Genomic DNA, 22,172 nt, shown 5'->3' with positions numbered 1-22,172 from the left:
CCCAGCCCAGCCCTGCCCCCTACCCGCCCGCCCCAAGAGAAACAATTATAAAGTTCGTGGAAGGATAAAAAGGAGAAACATTTCTGTTCCGCAGTGTTGTGATGGCTGAAGCAGTTACCGACAGGCTTTACTCGCCAGCTTCCCATGGAGGCACCTGGAACACAGCCACCTGCTCCGTGCTTAGACACTGCCCTGGCCTCGCCAGATGCAAATAGCGCCACTTCCTTTCCCTCCTTCCAACAGGCCCTGCTGGGACTTAGCACAGGCTCTCACAAGGCTCCACGTAACGAGAACACATGCAATGTGGGTAGGATCATTAACAAGAAAGTGCCATCCGGGCAGCGGAAGGCAGGAGCACGGCTAGTGGAGCTGCCTGAAGAGTCCTCAAGGTTCAAGTTCTACCAGATAAACACACAGATCATTTAAGACGAGGTCACAATGGGGAGGGGGGAAAAAAAAAAAAAAAACCAACCCAAAAAACAAAAAACTAAACTAAACCCGAAATGGAGATCCCAGGTGGGCAACGAGGCTTGTCTGGTCTGTGGGCCAGCTGGCCAGCCGCCTAGCGCTTGGAGAGCTCGTGAGATAGCCAGTCCAGTCCGTCGTAGAGACCAGTGCCCTGGGTTGCACAAGTTGCCTGCACGTACCACTGAAAAACAAGGGAAGGGAAGGAAGTCAGGCAGCAGGCAAGGCAGAGAATGACCAACGCTGAGAGCTAGCATTTCGTGGGAGCCAGGAAGCACCAAACCCTAATCCCACTTCAGCTTGCGGTGTGACCTGGAGTGCCTCAGTTTCCCCATCCAGAAAATGGGGGATCATGATCCCACCCTAGGGCACTTGGGAGGCGAGGCTGATGGGCTGATTTGTAACATGCCGTATGTCACTGTCAGCCAGCAAGGTCTCGAGTTCTCTTCAACCCTGTAAGAAACGATTGCTGGAGAACCCACGGGGGTGCGAAAGGGAAGCAAGACAAAGTTTGGTGCTGTCCAAACAAGAGACTGACTGTCAGCTAGGGCCAGGCAGAGTGCAAGCTCCTTTCACCCTACTCTGCCAACACATCTCTCAATCCTGCAGCAGCCCTGGCCACCCACACCCCGAGTCCCCTGCTCACAGCCCACGAGGCTGAGCCGCTGAGCCGAAGGAAAGGTGCTCAGAACGGAGCAGTCAGAGGGGACGCTCCCTCCTGCAAGCTCAGACCAGCCTCTCCCATCAGCGACGGGACCCTGGTTATACTCACGGTTCTGCTGCGGAGCGTTTGCAAACCCAGCTTGTCCGTCAGCTCACTCACTGCCATGGCATTGGGCATGTCCTGCTTGTTAGCAAACACCAGCAGCACCGCATCCCGCAGCTCATCCTCCTGCAGCTGAAACGCAGGAGGCAAAGCCAGCTTAACCCCGGCTGAGTGGGAAGGCTGCCCGTGAAACCAGCTGGGTCGCTGCACCACGCGACTCAGCCCCTTCTGGTCGACAGCGGCTGCCTAGGGACCAATCTAGACTGAGGAGAGCATGGCTCGGTGACTAGACACTGAACCAAGACTCAGGAAATCTGGTTCCATTCCCACCTCTGCCTTCGACTGCCTGCGTGGCCTGGGGCAAGACACTTCCCTCAGTTCCCCCAGCTGTTAAAATGGGGAGGATGCCATTTCGCCTGTCTTCTCCATTGGACCCGTGTGCCCTGTGGGGCAGGGCCTGTGTGCAGCACGCAGCGCAGCGGGGCCCTGATCTCCGTGGGCCTAGGCACTCCTGCTAGTCACATAAAACCAAGCTGTGGTCACAGCACAGAAAAATTAGCAAGTGACCGCTTTAGCGGGGGGGGCTGAATGCTACTGAAAGCTCTTTCAACCCATCCAGCCATCCTTCTCCCTCTGCTAGTGCCCCCCACACCCTCCAGGGTCTGTTCCTGCCCTCCCATCTCCTCACACTCAGCTGCACTTCGTTTCAGTCATTACCTCGCCACCCTCCTTCCCCCCTCCCCGGCTCATCCTCATGTCACGGGCACCCATTCTTCAGAGTAGCCATGAAAAAACTGAGCCCCTTTCTCCACCCCCTCTGCTCACACCCAGGCCCTCGGCCCTTCTCCCTCTGGTCATCTAAACGCCAAGGCCCGCTGGGTGCAAACACATGGCATAAGGCAAATATGCATACGTTCTGCAGGACGTGCAGCCTCCACCCTGGCTAGCCTAGTGCTGGTCTGCTACCTGAGAGGGGCACGCTAGGGCTTTTACACCCTCCCCAGTGCTAGGTCTCTCTGAGTCAGAAGAGAAGGTTTTTCTCATTTAAGGGAGTTTCTTTAGGTTAAGTTCAGGTACTAGCTGAGCAGGCCACTCCCTCTGCCCGTGTCCCTCAGGCCTGTTTTCATGCAATACGCTGCAAGTGGCGCTGGCTCCTTTTCTTCCACGCATCCTCTCCCTCGGGTTAGCCAGGCGCACACACTCTTGTTCGGAGACCATGGTCGGGCAAGTCAGAACCAGCCAGCCACGTCTGGCACAACACTGACTCCAGTCATTCCTTCCGTTTGCTGCCGGTCTCAATTAGACTGGGACCGAGTCTTCTCTCAACACGGCACCAGGCGCACACCTTTCCCACACCCCCATTTCACTGCTTCGAGTGCATGGAGCGCTGCCCTGCCATCACATGCCAGGTGAACAAAGACATGCAGCAAAGACAGGGGTGGCGTGAGCTTAGACGCACGCACACAGTGCCAAAGCCCTGCCCTAGACGCTAGAGACCCCTCTGCTAGGGGAGCTCACGAGTGTTTGCTGAAGGTTCTGCTGTAACTTCCACTCCCATCTCTGCCTCCGCAGCCGCCAAGATATCCCAGCCCCCTTCCTTCGGGCCTGAGATTTTCCTACAATCCGTCTCAGCCCAAAAGGGATTTTTTCTCTTGCAGGTTTAAAAAAAAAAAAAAAAGTTGGTTCAGCTGCTTGAGTTGTGGGCATGAACTCCTCCTGCCCCACGCAGTCCAGAGAGGCCCTCTGCACACAGGTCACGCCAGCAGACGCTGAGCGGTATTCCAGGCTCAGTTTGTTTTCTCACCCTCGTAGAGATCAATCAAGTCCAGCAGGAAGAGAAAGGGCTCCATGGTTTTAGGGTGACGGGTGCTTAAGGTCTGCCTCCTCCCAAGGCGCCAACCTAGAATGGCTCAGAGCAGCAGGCACGTAGCTAAGGTTGCAGCTTTACAGAAAGGGAGCTCGGAGGAAATCATATACAAGAAGTAGCATTAAAAGGGAGAAACCAAGCACTCAAGAGTCAAGTTTTCTCCTGCAATGTTACCTAGGATTCACTAGATGTACAGTCCATTCCTGATTTCCTCGTTAACAGGAACGCCACGGGAGTCTAGCAGGACTGCACTGGATCCCATGGACTTTTCAGTAGACATCTTCACTTCTGGAGTTGCTTGACCGAGCACCTGGATTTTTTCAGCCTTAATGCTGCATTCGAGCCAGTTTTTGGTTATTAACTATGGGTCACATTTCCAGGAAAGCCCAGCATTTTGGTGCACACCGTCAGTCAAGTTCTTGGGACAGTTTTGACCAGATTTTCAAAGTGAGAGCTGCTGGGTGCATAGCTCTGTGTGTATCTCAGCATGGGTGCACATGGCACTGGACAGAATAGGTCTCTGTTCTGAGGAGTTTATAATCCAAGTTATCCACAACAGCAGATGAGGGAGACAGACAGACAGCAGAAACAGGGGTGGGATAGGGGAGAGGGGTTTTAAGAAGAAGCAGGTCATCTAGCAGCTCTCTGTATTTTTATAGAGGTCACAGTGAGCATAGGAAGCCTCAGAATAGAGATTACTGGCTGAAATACATACTTTCTAACATCAGAAAAATTAACTGCATCTCCCGCAAATGCAGGAGAGGACTGGCATTTTAGCTGGAACGGGACGCTAATTATGGAGCCGTCTGGACATGAGAAAATGCCAACACTTGTACATTTTAGATGTAGATGAGCTGGGTTTTTTAGCACATTGGTAGGCTGGCCACACGACAGATGTGCCTCTTGGATCTACATCAAGCAGCTTCCCTGTAACAAATACAGGTTCAAAATACATGGAGGAAGATCATCTGTGGAGGGAACAATCCCAAGTGGTTTTTTGACTGCCATTCGTAAGAGGCAGCATTTCTGGAAGCCACCTGGAGCCATACATTCCATGGTTTCAACTAAATATGTCCACTCAGTCCAGTCAAAGACCTTCTCTGCATGGAGACACAAACCTGGTGTGAGTGAGTCCCAGTCATTTTCTGTCCTTGGTTCTGGTTCATTTTGTTCGGTTTTAGTAAATGAGTTTAATGCGTCTCACCTCTGGTTTTATGGAACTTTTCTGGCAGATGCCAGTTTAGTCTAAAGGGATGGCCTGGGTAGCGTATACAATTTTGACTTTTGGAACTAGCTGTCCGTGTACGTCACCCTGCAGAGATTAATACGGTAAGATAACCAGGGCCTGTGCATGAAGTTCCTATTGACTTCATTTCTCAGCACCCGAAGAGTCCGAATGTTATTCACCCCACCGGTGAGTCGGTACACAGCAGGCATGGCTATGAAAGGAGCCGTATCGTTAGTTACTCCAAACACAAGGGACTTCTAGGGTGGTATAAATGACCTCTGTCTGCACATGGGTCTGGTTCTAGCATCTAGACTCCTAACCTTAGGGATAAACACATTTGGGAAGCAGCCTCTGCTCGTCTTGAGCTCCTATTCTGCACACACCAAATTTACCTTGAGAGGGGAATCCCACACTGGGTTCTTGCACCGCCACAGCCTCAGCCCCCCTAGATACACGTCCTATTAGCCCTCCCTGCCCCTAGGCTTTCACGCCAGGAAGATCCCACCTCACTAGAATACTAACTAGTATTCTCCACCCCCCGCCTGAAAACCCCCATGCAATCTCTCACTAAACCACACCCCACCCCACCGCTCACCATCTTCTGTAGCTCATCTGCAGACTCCTGCACTCTCTCCCGGTCATTGCTGTCCACAACAAATATGAGGCCCTGGAGAAGCAAGCAGAAAGACACCAGACTGTTCACAGAGTGCAGACGCTGATGCCCCAGGGAGAGGCACACGACAAACCCAGAGGGCCAGCCCTCTTTCCAACACCGCGGAATGGCAACGGAGATCACTGCCAGTGGAGCAAGCACTCCCCATCCTACCCCCGACCACATATCTTCTCCAAAGCTAGTCTGTGTATGAGCAACAGGGGCTGGCGTGCGTCTTCAGAGGAAACCCCCCCCCTCTCTCCTTGCCACTTCCTCTTGCACAGAGGCCAGGCAGTGGGAAATGCCCAGGGCTACTTTTCAGAAGCCCGACTTTGAGAACCTCACTGCGCTGAACAAAGGAAGTTACTCACGGCTCAGAGCAGAGCTGCCTCCCCTGCCTCATTCAGAAAGAAACTGATTCAGAGGCCTGCATCATTGCGCCAGCTTGGCCAGATAATGCAGAGAGGGTGCGGGCAACACCCGTAACCCCAATGCATGCTGCTGGGTAGGGGGAGCCAGGGAGGTGATTTCCAGCCAAGCTCCGTGGTTAAATCATCTCGGGAAGGGAAAACCTGCAGCCACCAATACGCGATCCAGCCCTATCTTCTTTATCCATCTCTTAACCAACATGGCACTGCTACCGCCCTGGCCCTTCCACCACAAGGGAGAGGGGTCAACTGGTCAGCCAGAAACGCTGGGAAGGCCAAAGCGATCCAGCTTCCATGACCAGAGGAGATCAGGAGTAGCATCCATGGGACTAAGTTCATGTCTCACCCCTGGTTCTTTGCCATGGAAGCGTTGCTATATCCTATTTCTATTCTGAGGCAGGCAGGTGAGGGGCAGCCTCAAGGGAACCCTATACAAGAATCGCGTCCAGAGAGCCCTTTCCCGGGGGCTCTGCCGCTCCCCCCACCTGTGTGTTCTGGAAGTAGTGTCTCCACAAGGGTCGGATTTTGTCCTGGCCACCTACATCCCAGACCGTGAAGCAGATGTTCTTGTATTCCACCGTCTCAACGTTGAATCCTGTGAGGGCGACAGGAGCAGTGAGAAGAGACAGGGTTGAAGTAAAAGCACGAGCGAGTCCCTCTTGAAGACGGTTCATCACCATGGCAGCCTGAAAACTGGCAGACCACAGACGAGCGCTACAGGAAATGCCAGCCATCGCCGGAGTAGACGCCACAAGATTTCAGGGGCTTTTTGAGTCGGGGGAGGGAGGATTCATGGGGTGACAAGTGTCACAGGAGTGTGCAAGTACGATCAAGGTGCAGTGCAGTATCCTCCTCCTCCTCCCACCACCACTTGCAGAGGAGGGGAAATGGGATTATCCCCACCCAGACAGCACAGCTGCCCACAGGGTAATTCTGCTATGAAACGGGACTAAAAAAGGCATGGCGCGGCTCCACATTTACTGTCTGCTCACTCTGCAAGCGCCTTTCCTGCCACTCCCCGTGAAGTCCCCTGGGCTGTGAGGGTCAAGCTGGCGTTCCTTCCAGTGTATGCTTTACTGCTAGTGCAGGACAAACTCTGCCCCAGCAACGCCTGGGAAGCTCTCCTTGGAGCTTGCTAAGGAGTTCCACCCAGTGGTGCACAAGTCACATCTACCTACTTTGTCCCGCAAGCAGACAGACACAACTCTGCGTACACATGGCAAGCAGGCGGCAAGAACCAGAAGATGGAGACATTTTTACACCGCTCCCTTTCAGACAAGACTCGCACGAAGGGGACGGCTGTTCAGCGCTAGCGTAGTCTTGGCTGCTGACCACATTTCCCATCACCAGAAGGCGTGATGATAAAAAGGTAAATAAGCAACCCACGAATGCCCCTTCCTAAAAATCCACCTAGAAAGACATTTGCCACAGTCCACAGGGCGCTGCCCAGCTGAGAAACACAAGCTCTGCTGGACTCACTGCGAAGGCCAAGTCAAGGTCAGCCGACGTTTACGGAGAGTCGCACACAGCCTCTCCCATGTGACCCAACGGGTCCTCCCAGCAACCCAATCATCTGCTCGTCTAACGGGAACCTGTGCGCCAGCGGCTCCTCCACAGCCAGGATCAGCAGGGGGGCTGCGGGTGGGGATTGAGGGGCACCGGAAGAGCTGTGTACGGAGAGCCCAGGGCTGGGACAGCCGGGGGAACACAGACTAGGGGGAGTGGAGAGGCAGCAGAGGTTGGCAAGGAGCCCAGGACTGCAAGAGCAGAGAAATGAGGTCCACTGACAGAGTCGTGTGGGGGCGTTTGCACAGCATCTGCCTATGCGGTGCCTTGCCCAGACAAGTCCATCACTTTCAACACCGGTGTCACATAAAACATTTCAGATAAACACCGCAGAGATGAACTGACAGGAAGCCTCTTTCTCCTGCTGCAGTCACGCTACCAGTCAGCCCCGCTTCTCGTACGCTGTGTCCGACACGAACACAGCTAAGACAGCAAGATGTGGGCGGCTAGGAACCTACTGACAATACAGGCACTTGCATGCAGTCTGAATTGGTCTGCACTGGTATGCACTGGAGCCAGTGTGCAGGACTGCCTCTTTCTTCCCCAACGTTAGCAACACTGGCAGAGCTCCCTTTTATCAGCCGATTAGACTGTTACCTCTTCAGGCAGGGACTGTGCAAGGATCCTGCCCGGGATCTCGCCCGTTTACCGGTTCGGAAGTCGAGCCCCACAGGCAGAGGAGACTCCCGGGAGCCACGGGTAACTCCTCGAGTCAAGCCGGAGCCCAGCTCGTCACACAAGCTGCACCGCAGTTTGCTGAGCTGTGCTACTGGAGTGGTCTTTAATGTGACAGGAGCCACCCTGCAGAACTGCTGCCGACTTCAGGAACGGTTTTGTTTCCAATGCCACAATACAGCCCGAGATGCCACCCCACTAAACAGCAAGCGAGCCGCAGGGCTGCATAACCCCACTGTTGACTCAGCCTGGGGGGGAGGAGGGGGGTCACTCTACGGAGCTCGGAAACCTCAGCACATCACCCCTCTCCCACCCTCCAAGGCAAGCCAGAGACAGGACATGGCTTTTCTCCACTTACCGATGGTGGGGATGGTGGTGACGATCTCGCCCAGCTTTAGCTTGTACAGGATAGTGGTTTTACCAGCAGCGTCCAACCCGACTGAAACAGCGAGAGAGAGAGAGGAGAGGCCAGCGTCACTGCACGGGGCAGATAAGCACAGGGCTCCTGCCTAAAGCCTGCATAATCTGTTCCCCTAGCCAGCAGGGCAGCCCCAGTATATACACCCCCCTCTTTACAGGAGATGCCGCAGAACAATTCAAACAGGGCCAAGAGCCAAGTGCACGCTCCCACGGACTCAGACAGAGCCATTCTAACAAGACAGCTTCCCCAAGGGCTACCAAGTGTACAACCCACAAACTCACCCACCTCCCCTTGTGTACAACCTGCCCCCCAAACAGCCACAGCGCATTCATTCAGGATAAGCAAGCGAGAGGTCTGACCTCCCCCTGCGTTCTGGGGTTTTCCAAGCCCGTGTTTCAGAGTTATCCCAGAGAACAGGAAGCAAATCCACATGCTGGGGAGGGGGCAGAAATCCAACAGCAATTTTCCACTCCCCAAAGCTCTCTGTGAAGACTGGTTCTGAGCACCAGGAGGGGAGAATCAGACAAGAATCCCAAACGTTCCATCCACTCCATCACCGCTCTGATCAGTTCTGAGCAGCTGGTATCAATGTGGAGGAGTCACTTCAGGCAGCCCATGACACAATGCCCAGGGCAGGCATTGCTAGAGTAGGCCAGTTCTGTGCATCCCCATTACAGAAAAGCACATGTCTCTAGAGCCCGATCCACAAACGCCATTTCCAGGTAGGAGGCAGAGTCAGACACAGGGCAGAACATGGGAGCACCCGTAGGGTTTAGAGTTTCCCCATCAGGAAAGACAAGGTGCTCTTTACAGAACAGCTGCATCCTACAGAGACAATAGGAATCTATGAGGAATTCTCCAAGCCTAAGGAACTCAGCTTCCCTTTTCTCTTCTGCTCGATCTGACCCACATCTTAGAACCAAACGTCACAAGGAGGCGGGTTGAGGAGGACGTTACCCAGAGAGCAGGATGGCGAGGAGTATCAGGAATAGGCTAAGGACCTCACGCCGCCCAGGCACTCTTCTGATCTGGGCCATGTCAGTACTGGCCCAGCTGCATTACCACCCAACTGCTCTTCTGTAACCTAGTGAGCTGAGGTCTCAGCCCGGTTTGTCCACATCACAGAAGTACAAGTACAAGGGCCCTCTCCCAGCTCGTGGTGACTGCACGCCCCTTGAAGGCAGGAACAGGGCCCAAGGAGGCGGGAAGGCGCTTGCACAGATACTGCCTGGGCCGCACCGGTTTTAGGATTGGGGAAACTCCAACCAGCAAGACTGGCAAAAATCCAGGACCTTCGGCTCCTTAAAAGAGGTTAGAGCCCTGCCGATCAGCAGCGGCATCACTGTATCTTGAAGAGCCCCCCAACATCCTCCATTATTGTTCCTTATTTGCACGGTGACGGGACTGGGAGATCCCAGCGAGGGATCACTACTCAGCTAGTCTCTGGACACCCACATGCTCTATGCTGACAGGGTTGACACGATACATTGCACAGTGAACAGCTAGAACTGCCTCGGCAAACTCAAAATGCTCTAGACCAGGGGTGTCAAACACCCGGCCCACGGGCCGGATACGGCCCACCAACCTTTTTGGTCTGGCCCCTGGCGGCGTCACGCGCGGCCGCCAGATCTGTGTACTCCGGCAGCAGCGCATGGAGCGCTGTGTGCACGAGACAGAGCGCTCCAAAAGTGCCTAGTATTTCCATTCATGGTATGCATGGCCCACTTGAAGTGCACTCAATTCAAATCTGGCCCGCCATAGCAAATGAGTTTGACACCCCTGCTCTAGACAGAGCCCTGGGAAACACCTGGCAGTGGGAGGCAACCGTCCTGCTGACCCCAGCCGAGGGACTCAGCAGCTCATGTCCCATCTCTGAATTCCAGCGCGGCGCGATGAGGCAGGCGAGTCCAGAGTCCGTGAGATGGAGGTGTCGAGCCGCGCCACAGGTAAGCACAGGCTGCAGTGGCCAGTCAGAATGACGCTTCAGGGCAAACATCCTGTTTAGGGGACTGCCGGTTCCGTGGTCCAAGCCCCTCTCCTACGACAAAAACCCTCCAGAGCTTTCTCTCAGGCTGTGGGCTCGGGCCGGCTCGAGGACACAAGTCTGGCTATTTTGTCACCAAGGAAGGGCTCGTCACACCCAGTCGGTCCAGAAGCTACAACCTTAAAGGCTGTTGCCAGCTGCAGAGCACCCCACAGCTGGGGAGCGTGCAGGGATCCGATCACTGAAGTTTATGCGCCAGCCCTTTCCTTGTGGATTGCTCTGCTCCATGGAATAGTTCTGTAAACCCCGCAGCAGAGATCGAGGCCCCCCCAGTGGGGCAAAGCCCAGGGTCCCTCAGTCCTACAGGCCTCAGGTTTGGGGGGCAGCCCGTGCTCCTGCTGCCGGAGCCAAAGGGCCAGGTCCCACCCCTGGCAGGGCTGCCCAGCGCCACAGGGCACTGCTCCAGCCGGGACCACCGCGCTCCTCGGGTCTCTGGGATACGGGCCGGCACTGGCAGCGCAGGGGCAGGGACCCGGCATCGGGCAAGGACAGGGGCCCCCCTTACACTGCTCCGGGAGGCAGCAGCCAGGCTGCCGACCCAAACGCCCACGGAAGGGAGGGGGCGGTCACCCGGCCCAGCCCCCCCCAGAGCCAGGGGAGTAGGTTAATACCACCTTCCCCCCCCCCGCCAGCTCTGCAGCCCTCTCCCCCGGGGGGACCCTACAACCCGACCCCTCTCCCCCAGGGGGGGACCTTACCCAACCTCTAACCCCCGGGGGGGACTCCCCAGCGCCTGGGGGGGACCCAACAGCCCGACCCCTCTCCCCTGGGGGGGACCCACCCCCAGGTCCCTGCAGCCCGACCCCTCTCGCTGGGGCTCAGCACAGCTGCCCCCGGGCCGCGCGGGGCTACGGGGCAGCAGCCGCCCAGCGGGGAAGGGGTCCCGGGGCCGCAGCACCGCCGGGCCGGGCCGAACCGAACCGGGCCGGGCCGGACCTCACCCATGAGAATCCGCATCTGCTTCTTGCCGAAGATCCGCGAGAAGATGGCGGAGACGGTGAGGCCCATGGCAGCGGAGCGGGTGCGGGGGAGCCGCGCTGCCTGCCAGCCCCGAACCTGCCGATACCGCCGCTGCGCGCACAGCAGGCCCGGCCGGAACGCGCCCTAGCCCCGCCCCCAGCGGGACCCCCGCCCCCCTTAGCCCCGCCTCCTGAAAAGAGCCCCGCCCCTGCAGCCTTAGCCCCGCCTCCTGACAGAGCCCCCGCCCCCTTCCGCCTTAGCCCCGCCTCCTGAAAGAGCCCCGCCCCCCCGATCACGAGCCCCGCCTCCTGGAAGAGCCCCGCCTCCTGGAAGAGCCACCCCTCCAGCCTTAACTCCCACTAGCCCCCCAGAGCCCTGCCCTCCTCCCCCCCAATTTCCGCTTCCCGCAGCGCTCGGCTCCCAGGGTCCCAGCCTGAAAGGGGGGTGGCGGCAGGTCTTGCAGTTAAACTGCAGGGACAGGCCCGGCTCTGGGAGCAATGGTTTCAGGCTGTCTCCCTCTACCCCACCTCCGGGCGCCGGGGCTGCATGGCTGCATTGTGCCAGGTTTTTAAATGAATGCAAAGCCACCCTCAGTCTGATTCCCAGACAGCCCCCTCCTGGGGTTCTAGCTACAGGCCCAACCTCCCCGTGGGCGAATGCTTTAGTCCGCCCGGGTGCCCACCAGGGACAAGGCGGGATACATGGTTCATGGGCCCAACTTCTGCACCTGGACCCCGAAAGCTGCCTGTGAGCGCCCCCGCTGGTCTCTCTCACCCACAGGCGCGGGTCCCCTAAGCGCCCTTCCCTCTCCCAGCCTGTCCTGGGACTGAGGACTCCAACTCCCCCCGTCAGGCACGGCTACCGACGTGAACACTGCATGCAACCAGCCGTGACAGCAGTGCATGCCCTGCCCGGGCACCAGGCGCGCCTGCTAAGGCCCAAGAGGCAGGCTCGGAGGCGCCCCTGAGGAGGTGCAAGGCGCAGGCCATCTGCCTGAGAAGGGGCTTTCCTTCCTCTAGGCAGGGTGGACAGACCCACGGCCAGACAGGCCCCTGGACAAGACGGCAGGCATCACATTGCTGCACGCCGCCACCAGCGTGGCCCCCCCCAGGCTGGGGGACTCCAAGCCCTGCAGCACCCTCCGCTGCCTGGCCTGGGATCCCCGCGCCGGGTCCCTCTCCGAGGGCCGAGCTGGCGAGGCGGTCACACTGCGCACACACTGCCCCACCCCAGACACAGCTGCTGCAGCCGCTTCTTCCCCAGCAGCGCGCCTGCGCACTAGGCCCGGCGGCCGGCCGTCTTCACCCCGCCTGTCAAGGAAACAGTGGCTTGCAACCGGCGCCTGCGCACTGAGCCACCGCGGCGGCGAGACCCGGGGCGCGCGCTTGCGCACTTACAGCGGGCCGACGGGTTGGGAGGGGGAAACGGAGGCATTCCAAGGCGCATGTGCGTTGACGGTTGGCGAGGGCGCGGCGGCCGGGGGGAAACAATGGGCTGCGCGCAGGCGCGGTGGCCGGGAGAAAGGGAACGCTGGGAGAGGCGGCGCGTGCGCGGTGGCGGACTCCGAGCCGGAGGTGAGGGCTGGGTTCCGGGTGAGCAGCGCCTCCCTGCCCCTCCCCCACCCCGTCCCGCCTGAGGGGGGCGCGCGCGGCCGGGCTCGGCTCGAGCCGCTGCGGGGTTCCCGGCCCATGAGGTGAGCTCGAGCCGAGCCGAGCCGCTGTGAGGCCCGGGACCCGGGCGGCTCTTAGCCCAGCCCAGCCCAGCCCGCCCGGGGCTTTGAAGGCGCCGGGGCAGCGTTTCAGGTCGGCGCCCGGACGGCGGCGTGGCCTGGCCTGAGGGGCGGGGCGGGTTCCCGGGTCCCCCTCCCGCCCGGCGGGATCCTGTCAGCGCGTCGCGTCTCGAGGGCCTGGCACAGGCCGCAGCCCCTCGGCAAGGGGGGGTTAGCCGGGCCGGCAAGGGGTGGTTAGCCGGGCCCCCCCCCGGTTCAGACGGCGAAGATGAGTCCGAGCGGGAGGAAGGGCTCTGCCATGGCCGCAGCGGGGGCCACTCAGGCGCCCCAGGGGTTCCCCGTCCGGTGTTTACTCTGTGCCCCTTCCTTTCTCTGGAGCTCAGCATCTTCGGAGGCGCCTGTCGGGTGGCCTGCTCGCCCTACGGCCGTGGGAGCTGTGTGGGGCCAGCGGGAGCTCAGCGTCCGGCCTGCTCGAGCAGCCCGCCCTCCTCGGTCTCAAGACTTTCTAAGGCGGCTTATGTGGGCTTCCCTCATGGTTTTTTTTTCCCCCCCTTCCTCTGCTTTCAGGTTGCGTGAAGCAGCAGAGTCGAACGGCCGCGGAGGAGCCATGGAGAAGTTTGGCATGAACTTCGGGGGTGGGCCTAGTAAAAAAGATCTGCTGGAGACGGTCGAATCTCAGAAGCAGCAGCTCCTGCAGTACCAGACGCGCTTGAAGGATATCGTCAGGGCCTACAAGAGCCTGCTGAAGGAAAAGGAAGCCTTGGAAGCTAGCTTAAAAGTGTTGTCCGTGTCTCATGAGACAGATGTTGGCCTGAGCGGCGCTCACCTAGCAGACAGTGCCAACTCCAGCGTGTTCTTTGCTGACTCTGCTGATGACAGGAGTTCTGTTCACAGTGAAGACAGCATGGGGACAGCTACCAGCGTGGACACTGCTGCCAGTTTGATCAGTGCCAAGGGTGAACTGGGGACAGAAGAGGAGAGAATCACAACTGGGGCCCCCCTTCTGAAATCGGAGGAGGCGAGCGGGTCAGAGAGTGGCGTCAGCAGTGGCAGTGGGGATGTGCCAGCCGCTGCTAATGAGGCTGACAAAAGGGTGCTCCAGCTGAAGACGCAGCTGGCCACCCTGACCAGCTCCCTGGCTACAGTCACCCAGGAGAAATCCCGCATGGAAGCCTCATACCAAGCAGACAAGAAAAAGATGAAGCAGGATCTGGATGAGGCCAGTAAAAAGGCTGAGGAAGAGATGAGCAAATTGGAGGCAGAGATGAAGTGTGTCCAGGAGCAGCTGGCAGAGACCAAAGCTCGTCTGATCACGCAGCAACATGACCGGGCCCAGGAGCAGAGTGACCATGCCATTATGCTGCGGGAGCTACAGAAGCTGCTGCAAAGCGAGAGGACCTTGCGCCAGGATGTGGAGCTAAAGCTGGAGGAGACCAGAGAAGCACTGGCTGGAAGGGTGTACGTGGCTGACCGTGTGGAAGGGTATGAACTACAGATCAAGCAGCTGAGTAGGATGGTAGAGGAGTTGAAGAGAGAGCTGCAGGCTGTGCAGGAAGAAAACAGCAAGCCAGACCCCCAGTTGTGCCAACTGCAGGGTGAGATGTCCAGCCTCAAGGATCACTTTCAAGAACAGCTGCTGCAAGAGATGAGAAAGGTAATTCTCTATTTGCACAACAGGTGCATTGCAAACATGCTGTATAGAAAGAGAGAGCAATAGCTGAGTACACAGAGATTTGTAGTGAGGTTTAGGTTGGTATAAATCCTGCATTTTCATAGGACCATAAATAAAATCTTTAAAATAAATCTGTTCCATTAGAAGGAATAACTTCTTACAAAGGATATAAACCACCATGCTTCAGGGCATAAGGCAACCACTAATCATAGAATCATAGAATATTAGAGTTGGAAGGGACCTCACTCTAGTCCAACCCCCTGCTCAAAGGGACTAACCTCATATATCATCCCAACCAGGGCTTTGTCAACCTCAGCTTAAAAACCTGTAAGGATGGAGATTCCACCACCTCCCTAGGTAACCCATTCCAATGCTTCACCACCCTCCTAGTAAAAAACTTTTTCCTAATGTCCAACCTAGACCTCCCCCCTGCAACTTGAGACCGTTGCTCCTTGTTCTGTCATCTGCCACCACCGAGAACAGCCTAGCCCCATCCTCCCTAGAACCCCCTTTCAGGTAGTTAAAAGCCGCTATCAAATCCCCCTCACTCTTCTCTTTTGCAGACTAAACAAGCCCAGTTCCCTCAGCCTCTCCTCATAAGTCCTGTGCTCCAGCCCCCTAATCATTTTGGTTGCCCTCCGCTGCACTCTTCCAAATTGTCCACATCTTTTTTGTAGTGGGGGGCCCAAAACTGGACACAGTATTCTAAATGCGGCCTCACCAATGCCGAATAGAGGGGAATAATCACTTCTTTTATGAGCAGGGTATGCCATAGTTGTCCATTACAGAGTTTCTTACACCTCCTGAAGCACCTTATCTTGGCCACTGTCAGAGGCCAGATACTAGAATGGATAGACCATCATTCTGAGCCACAGTGGCAATTCCTATGATTATACTGTTGTAAAGCATTTCAGGAGCCTGTGGTGAAAGGAACAGCATAAACTGAAATTACTATAATAGATTAAATGTAGTGTTTTGTAAATCAACAGAACTCCATCACTGGGTGTTGAGGCAAATAACTCAGTAAGATAATGTGAAATGAGAAGGGCTTTTAATCCTTTGGCTTCAGGGCTGAGCAGCTCAACAGCTGGGGTCATGAAGAAATCTTTCCTCTTTTCCTGGTACTGTACCGAATGCACAATGAGATGCATTTTGAGAGTTTCCACACCTTCCCTGACAGCCGGACATCAGACTACAAGGACCATTGTCTGTTCCATTCTGAAAGGTCCTATGCTGCTATTGGCAAATGCTCCTCAATGGTGGTAGGAGCAAGGTGAAACTGATGTCTTATGCAGTCCTTGTAAGTTTCATGGTATTCCTAAGGAAGCTCTGCTGTTGAGGCCCCTTGTGATCACTTTCTGGGATGTTTGGCCTACTGTGGGGGGGGGGAGAAGAAGGTAGATAACAGGGCAAAGGCCTCTCATCTGCAGGTGGGGAGACAAAAGGGCTGAAATCAGAAATACGGAGGCAGAGAGGGGTGAATAGATGGACCTAAAATAGAGGGGATAGAAATCATCTCCAGTAATTGGATTTGCTGCGGAAAGAATTCAGAATAAAATCTCCAACTTTGAACATTCCATAATTCTTTCTTCCCCTCTGAATTTGGAGGTGTCTAGAGAATTCCTTCCACCAGATAACATGTGAGCGTTAATTTCATTTTATCTCACTTCTCACACTCCTCTGTGGGCTTGTCTTTGGAAAATGGCATCTAACCCCTGGGGGAGTCTGACCAGTGGAGAAGATTATTTGAATTTGCCTGTCCCCTGGCTAGGATACTAGCTCCTCAAGATGCTGCAGTTGTACCCAGTACAGTTGAGAGTACGGCATCCTTTCGATTACACACAGGTTTTGAGAAATCTTGTAAGAACAACAGGCCCCTAAGAGAGCCAGTGCTGGTGTGGTATAGCAGCACTGCTTACTTGAGAATTGGCAATACAAATAGAAAATTTTCATTTGATCCTTTTTTTTATTTATCCTTTAAAGATGGGCCAGACTAGCTGAGAAAGGCCCATTCTTGATTGTAAGAGGAAGGATGGCCCAGTGGCTAGGGTGCTAGCCTGGGACTCAGGAGAATTCTTCAAAGTTAATTCCTGCCACAAATTTCTGGTATAAAACAAAGTGGAAGCGTAACCTGTCTGCTCCTTTTGTTTCCAGACTGCACAAGCAGAAGAGCAGCTCTGTCAGCATGCCCAGATGGAAGAGCATCGAGTGGCCAGCTTGGAGAGCCAGGTCTCTGAGGTGTCAGAGCTGCTTGGCACTTATGAAAAAGCCAAACAAAAAGACCAAATGACCATTCAGAAATTAAAGGACCGCATTGTGCAGCTAGACCTGGAAAACAAAACTCTGGCCATCGCTGCTTCCAGCCGATCCCCGATGGACATTCACATGGAGGAGGCCAGCTTGGATGTTAATGTGCTGAAGGACAAAATGGAGAAGCTGAAGAAGCTGCTGCAGGTGGCAGTCAAGAAAAGTCAGCCAACCCTGGACATAGAGAAGCTCTGTGAGCTGGAACTGCCAAAGGGCACCGAGGCTGGGGATGGGGAGAAGGCCACCGCTCTGTACTACCAACAAGAGCTGAAGCAGCTGAAGGAGGAGTTTGAAAGGTACAAGATGAGAGCGCAAGTGGTTCTCAAAAACAAGTCAGCCAAAGATGGCAACCTGGCCAAAGAGCTAGAGGACACCCAGGAACAGCTGGCTGAGCTGAAGGAGAAATACATTGCACTTCGGCTCTCCTGTGAGGAGATGGAGAAGCAACACAGGGAAGAAATGGAAGCGAAGAAGCAAGAGGTGTCCCACTTGCAGCAGGTCCACAGACAGAAGCTGGAGAAGTGCCAGCTGGATTACAGGGAAAAGACACTCAAGCTGGAGGAAGAGATGCACAAGCAGCGGGACAGAGCACTGGCTGTGCTGTCAGAAAAGGACCAAGAGCTGGAGCAGTTGAGGTCTGTAGCTGTACCTTATGGGCTTCAAGGATCCAAAAACTATCTAGCACCAGGGAGTGACAATAGCAGTGATGATTTCATGGGTGCGATCTCTTCTGACAACCTCACCCAGGCTCTGCATCTTGCAGCTGCCAATGAGCCCACTTTTTTTCTGTATGCAGAGCAACTGGCCCGGAAAGAGGTAGAAATTGTAGCCTTGAGGAAACAGAAGCACAAACTGGAGAAGGAAGTTCACCAGCTCCAGGAGAGACTTTTGGTTGAGGGGGAGAAGCATAGGGAAGAGGTATCCACCCTTCAAGACCATATCCAGAAGAACTTAAGGGATAAGAACAGAGAGGGGGCCAACCTGGAATATCTCAAGAACATTGTCTATAGGTTCTTGACCTTGCCAGACTCACTGGGCCGTCAGCAGACTCTAACCGCCATATTGACTATACTGCACTTCAGTCCAGAGGAGAAGCACGCTGTTATGAGACATTCCGCCCACAGCAGTTGGTGGCTTTCTGGGAAGAGATGAGAACCCGGGTCCTGCTCATAACGACTCTACTTCTCTGATGACATATTCCTGTTTTCTAACTGTGAGAAGAACCAACCACCCTTCCCAGGGCCTCGGCAGTTATTTGTATCCATCCTATGTCAGGGGCCTGGGAGCCCTCAGCAGAGTTCTGGGCTTGCAATTAGCACTAGTCCAAAACCAGAATTGTCATCTCCATAATTCCAGGAGGACCACAGGTTTCTGTGCTGCAAGATTTCACTCGGGGTTAAGACTTCGTAAAAGGAGGTCCTTATTATGGACACCGGTATTTTTTAATCAATGTTCCTTTTTTTTAACCTGTCAGAGTGGGGAAAACTTACTAAGTTAGGTCACTTACTTGTGTCTTAAAACGCCAAACAGGCTTGTGGCCTAAAAAGAGGGAGAAAAACATTTAACAGGTTGGGCAACACTATGATCTAATCACTCAGCATTTTAAAAACCCTGAAAATCAGGGAGAGAGGGTCTTAATTATCAGCCACTATCCAGATATAAAAAAACCTCAGAGGCTTCCTGAAGGCTGCTAGTGAGTATGTGCAACAGCCAAATTTACATGTGAGAGCAGAATAGCTTCTCGGGTTGCTTGGAACAGTGCTAGAAGTTGGAGAGAGCTATGTTCTGTTGGGGTAAAAGTACAGCTAAAAAATTTCTCACTCCAGATTGGGAATTTTCCATGTACCAACATGTGTTTACTAAGCTGTGGGGAGGAGGAGGAGGAGCAGAAGGTTGGTGGGGGGGACCGGTATGGAATTGCTTTGCCAAGCATTTGACTGAGCCAAGAGGCTGAGTAACGGCTCCATGCCATTTCTAAAACAAAAAGGACAAAGTACCTATCTCATCAAGTCCGATGATCTGAATTTTCTAACTCCCTTGGCAAAAGAGGAATCCTGTGTTAGAATGACAGGAAGGTGGTTATGAAAGACTGGGATTGCAATGGCGAACTGACCTTCAGCAATCGTTTCCTATGCTTTCAGGGGTTTGTCCAACATCCTGGATGTTCTTAAACCTAGCTTTTTATTCAACATTTTGAGAGGGCCGCTCGTATTGATGGCATTGGAAGAAGCAGTGAAGAGTGGGGGGAAAGCATTCTGTTGAGCAGAGAGAGCCCCATAGCTTACTGGGGAAACATAGCCTGCAATAAAGTACCTGTGTGTGTGTGAGGGTTTGGCCCACTATCGCCATAATGCAGAGGTTCTACCAAAATGTTTGCTGGATTAAATGAGATTGGCAGAAAGAGGAACCACTGGAAACGGTATTACTGTTCTTTCTGGCTGTGTCTTCAGCAAGACTGCTGGCCACTGCATTCAAGAAGGGCCCAGCGTAAGGCTGGGAAAGGGTTGAGTACAAGATTAGCTGGGTGAGAGGAGTAGTCTGATGAGAGGTGTATGGGTACCTTGGCTTCCTAATGTACATCTCTGCACCTTCTGATCCCATTTGTTATATAACTTGCACTGGCCTAGAACTGCAACGCCATGGAAGGAGCTGGGTCCTGTCTATGGAAAACGTGTCTTTCTGGATTGCCAGGGAAGGTGGAGTCTCTGCAGAACCCTGCTTTCCATGGTGCATTTATAGTGGGAATGGGACCCAGTCCTTTTTCCTTGCCTGAGTTGTGCTGCAGAGGCTGCGCTATTGAAAGGGACATTCTTGGCTCTCACTTTGGAGTTATGGAGAACTGCCCCATGGCTGGCATGTTTCAGAGGTAGATGCCTCTTCAAATGCAAAGTCCCACACTGTCGAGCCTGTACTTCTTGCTAAACTGGCAAGGGAGCAGATTGTCCTAACCCCTAATCTTTTCATTCTCCTCCCTCTTTCTAGCCCCGGCAATGGATACCCAACTGACAGGAGTGAGAGTAAACAGAACTCCAGCTTTCAACAAGTTCCCTTTCCTTTTCCTGTGGGTAACGCTGCCTTTAGGGGAGAAAGCATGGAGGCTGTTTGGGTACCCAAGAGTACGAAGCTGATCCTTTCATTTTTCATTCTAGTGCATTGGCACGCCCAGACCACAAGATGGCGCCCACCATTCTGTTTTTGTAACACGGGGCCACAATTATAGCTTCCCTTCCCGTCATTCAGCTTCGGATTTAACCGTTGAAGTTCTTGTTGTATCGGTATATCAAAGCTTGTCTCGGTTTACACACAGACCTGGAGTATAATTATTGGCCTCAAATGCTGAATCATCAAACTGCGTTTAGATCAGGTTACACCAGGTTTTATTGAGAGTTGGGGTCTGTTCCCAGATCGACCCTGACTTTGTCTGTGGCTTTAGGGATTATACTCTCCTATCTCCCAGGGCCTTGTGTAAAGCACTTGGATGTCCTCAGCAGAGGCTGTGTGAGAGTACAGTGCTGGTTTGATTATAAACAAGGCCCTGGGTACTCCCAACAAGTTGACCCCAAATTCTCTGGTGAGGGGCCGGAGTTCTGTGCCACTCTGTAGAAGCCTCATTTAAATTTCAAAATGGAGCATTTTAACAATTTAAATACAAAAACTAATATATTTAGTACTGTGGCCTCCATGTTGCCTGTTAAGTCCCCACCTCCAAACTGTGAGAGCGGGGATGGGGACTGTGATAATGATGGTTGCTGGATCTTTTGCTAAGATGCTCAGCAGTAAAATAGTGTTGACATTTAAACTATCGTTAAGTTTTGGCGTCACCACCACATTGAAACAAATAGAGCAGTTCACAACTTTCAGAGCAGCTGTTTGCAGACCCTGGAGCCCAGCGCTGGATTGGTTACACTCAGTTTTCAGCTTTTCTCACCCCCATGGACAAGAAATTGTTTTGTTTTTAATGCCAGCTGAGATTCTGCAGCAACAAAATAGACAGGCTGTGTTTTACACTTCCTTCCTGGCACTTTGTCTCATGTTCGTGTTGGTTTTCCATTCCACTTGTGAGCCCTGGAACTGAGATAGGAAATAGATGGTTTCATTGAATCAGCTGGAGTTGCGATGCTCTTCCGCCTCGGGGGAGCATCTTTCCTTGGCACACACACTGGGCAGTGCTGCAGGGATAGGTTGCTGAATATCTAGGCGGTCATGCTAGCCCTTGCAGGCTGTGACAGTGTTGCATAGTTGAAGGAGTAGCCCTTAATGCAGAGATCCCCAAACTGGGGCGTGCCCCCTCCAGGGGGACATGGAGAAACATTTGGGGGGGTGCGGCAGGGCCTGGACCAGCCCCCATGGAGGGGAGGTGGAGAGGGAGCACCACCCAGCCCTGCTCTGCACCAAGCTCTGCTCTGGACCATCCTGCACTTGGGTGCGGCCTTGGCTGCTGACTCGCTCCTTCCACCACAGTCCCTGACCTGACTGCCTGGCCTCAGCACCTGTCATCCAGCTGAGGCTGGCTGGCCACGGCCTTGAACTCCATGGCCCTGATCCTGGCCTCAGGCCCTGCTCCTAGACTTGGTCCCTGACCATAACTGTTCCCAGCCCCAGCTGGGGAAGGAGTGCGGGGGGGGGGGGGGGGTACAGACAAGGGTAAGGAGGGGCATGATGTAAAATGTTTGGGGACCACTGCCTTAATGCTTCCAGCCACAGTTGCCAAGTTGACTCAGTTGGTTCAGCATGACGTAGTGCTGTTTGCCCGGGAGCTGAATGGGAGCGTTCTTTGCTCAGCCCGGGCTCCCAGGCACGAGCGCCGGAATCCTGCACATGGCTGCATTGTATCCTAGTGAAGTAGCTCTAACCAGGGACCCGACTTAAGTAGGGCTTTCCAGACACAGTGGGATGGGAGCAGCGTCTCAGCAAAAATTTCTTGGGAGCGAAAGCTTTCTGAGTGACGCATATAACTGCAGTGCGTGGGAGTTATGGAGAGCATGAACAGTGAAATTTAATAGCCTCCTGTACATAGAGTTTGACACTTTCAAAGTGTTGTGCAAGCAACCTCATTCCTTCCTGGTGGTGGGTGTTGATCAATTGTATATAGTCAATTGCTTGATCACACTTTGGTTCATTATTTCGTTTGAAATATACTCGAGGCCAAATGACCAAAGTCAGTCAGGTTTATTAATACAATACCGGAAAAAGGTTCTATATGATAATCAGTCTCCAAAGAGCAGTCCGATGCAGTGATGTTACATTCATCTTATGCAGAAGTTGTGCTCCCCAAGTTACACATTTCGGCTGCTGCTATTTATATGATTTTACAAAATTATACATTTCTTTACCCGTCATTAAAATCCAACCCCTCTACTTATTCCAGTTTCCTAACTTGTTCTGTTCCTTC

The 22,172-nt window shown here is 54.2% G+C and overlaps 2 protein-coding genes across 3 annotated transcripts; one reads left to right on the top strand and one right to left on the bottom strand.

Annotated features, from left to right (window-relative positions):
• On the bottom strand, positions 1-11,211 carry ARF5 (ADP ribosylation factor 5). Its single transcript, XM_067531425.1, has 6 exons — positions 11,054-11,211; positions 8,006-8,086; positions 5,892-6,001; positions 4,922-4,993; positions 1,238-1,363; positions 1-649 (listed from the first exon to the last, which is right to left on the bottom strand). Exons 1-6 carry the CDS (start codon positions 11,118-11,120, stop codon positions 563-565), a joined length of 543 nt encoding a protein of 180 aa, XP_067387526.1. The 5' UTR covers positions 11,121-11,211; the 3' UTR covers positions 1-562.
• Positions 11,212-11,656: 445 nt separating this feature from the next.
• On the top strand, positions 11,657-21,391 carry GCC1 (GRIP and coiled-coil domain containing 1). 2 transcript variants are annotated; one of them, XR_010916856.1, is made up of 4 exons: positions 11,657-12,646; positions 13,369-14,455; positions 16,628-18,215; positions 19,763-21,391. XR_010916856.1 is itself a non-coding variant. In XM_067531419.1 (3 exons), the coding sequence occupies exons 2-3, from the start codon at positions 13,409-13,411 to the stop codon at positions 17,930-17,932; spliced, it is 2,352 nt and encodes a 783-aa protein (XP_067387520.1). In that variant the 5' UTR covers positions 11,657-12,646; positions 13,369-13,408; the 3' UTR covers positions 17,933-21,391. The 2 variants fall into 2 exon arrangements, 1 of the variants encoding a protein (XP_067387520.1); XM_067531419.1 differs by having other exon boundaries at positions 16,628-21,391.
• Positions 21,392-22,172: the final 781 nt, after the last annotated feature.

The sequence above is a fragment of the Emydura macquarii genome, unplaced genomic scaffold (assembly GCF_026122565.2).
Source record: "Emydura macquarii macquarii isolate MOO-44397 ecotype Brisbane River unplaced genomic scaffold, CSIRO-AGI_Emac_v2 contig_3219, whole genome shotgun sequence".
NCBI lineage: Eukaryota > Metazoa > Chordata > Testudines > Chelidae > Emydura > Emydura macquarii.
This window is presented reverse-complemented; position numbering and strand designations above follow the sequence as displayed.

Bases quoted from the DNA above. Each gene is read 5' to 3' on its own strand.
- ARF5 (XM_067531425.1), bottom strand. From the start codon at position 11,120: ATGGGCCTCACCGTCTCCGCCATCTTCTCGCGGATCTTCGGCAAGAAG. The intron at 6,002-8,005 runs GTAAGTGGAGAA...TCGCCCTCACAG, and splicing joins CACCACCATCCCCACCATCG to GATTCAACGTTGAGACGGTG. The intron at 1,364-4,921 runs GTGAGCGGTGGG...CCTGCGTTTCAG, and splicing joins CAGATGAGCTACAGAAGATG to CTGCAGGAGGATGAGCTGCG.
- GCC1 (XM_067531419.1), top strand. From the start codon at position 13,409: ATGGAGAAGTTTGGCATGAACTTCGGGGGTGGGCCTAGTAAAAAAGAT. The intron at 14,456-16,627 runs GTAATTCTCTAT...TTTTGTTTCCAG, and splicing joins TGCTGCAAGAGATGAGAAAG to ACTGCACAAGCAGAAGAGCA.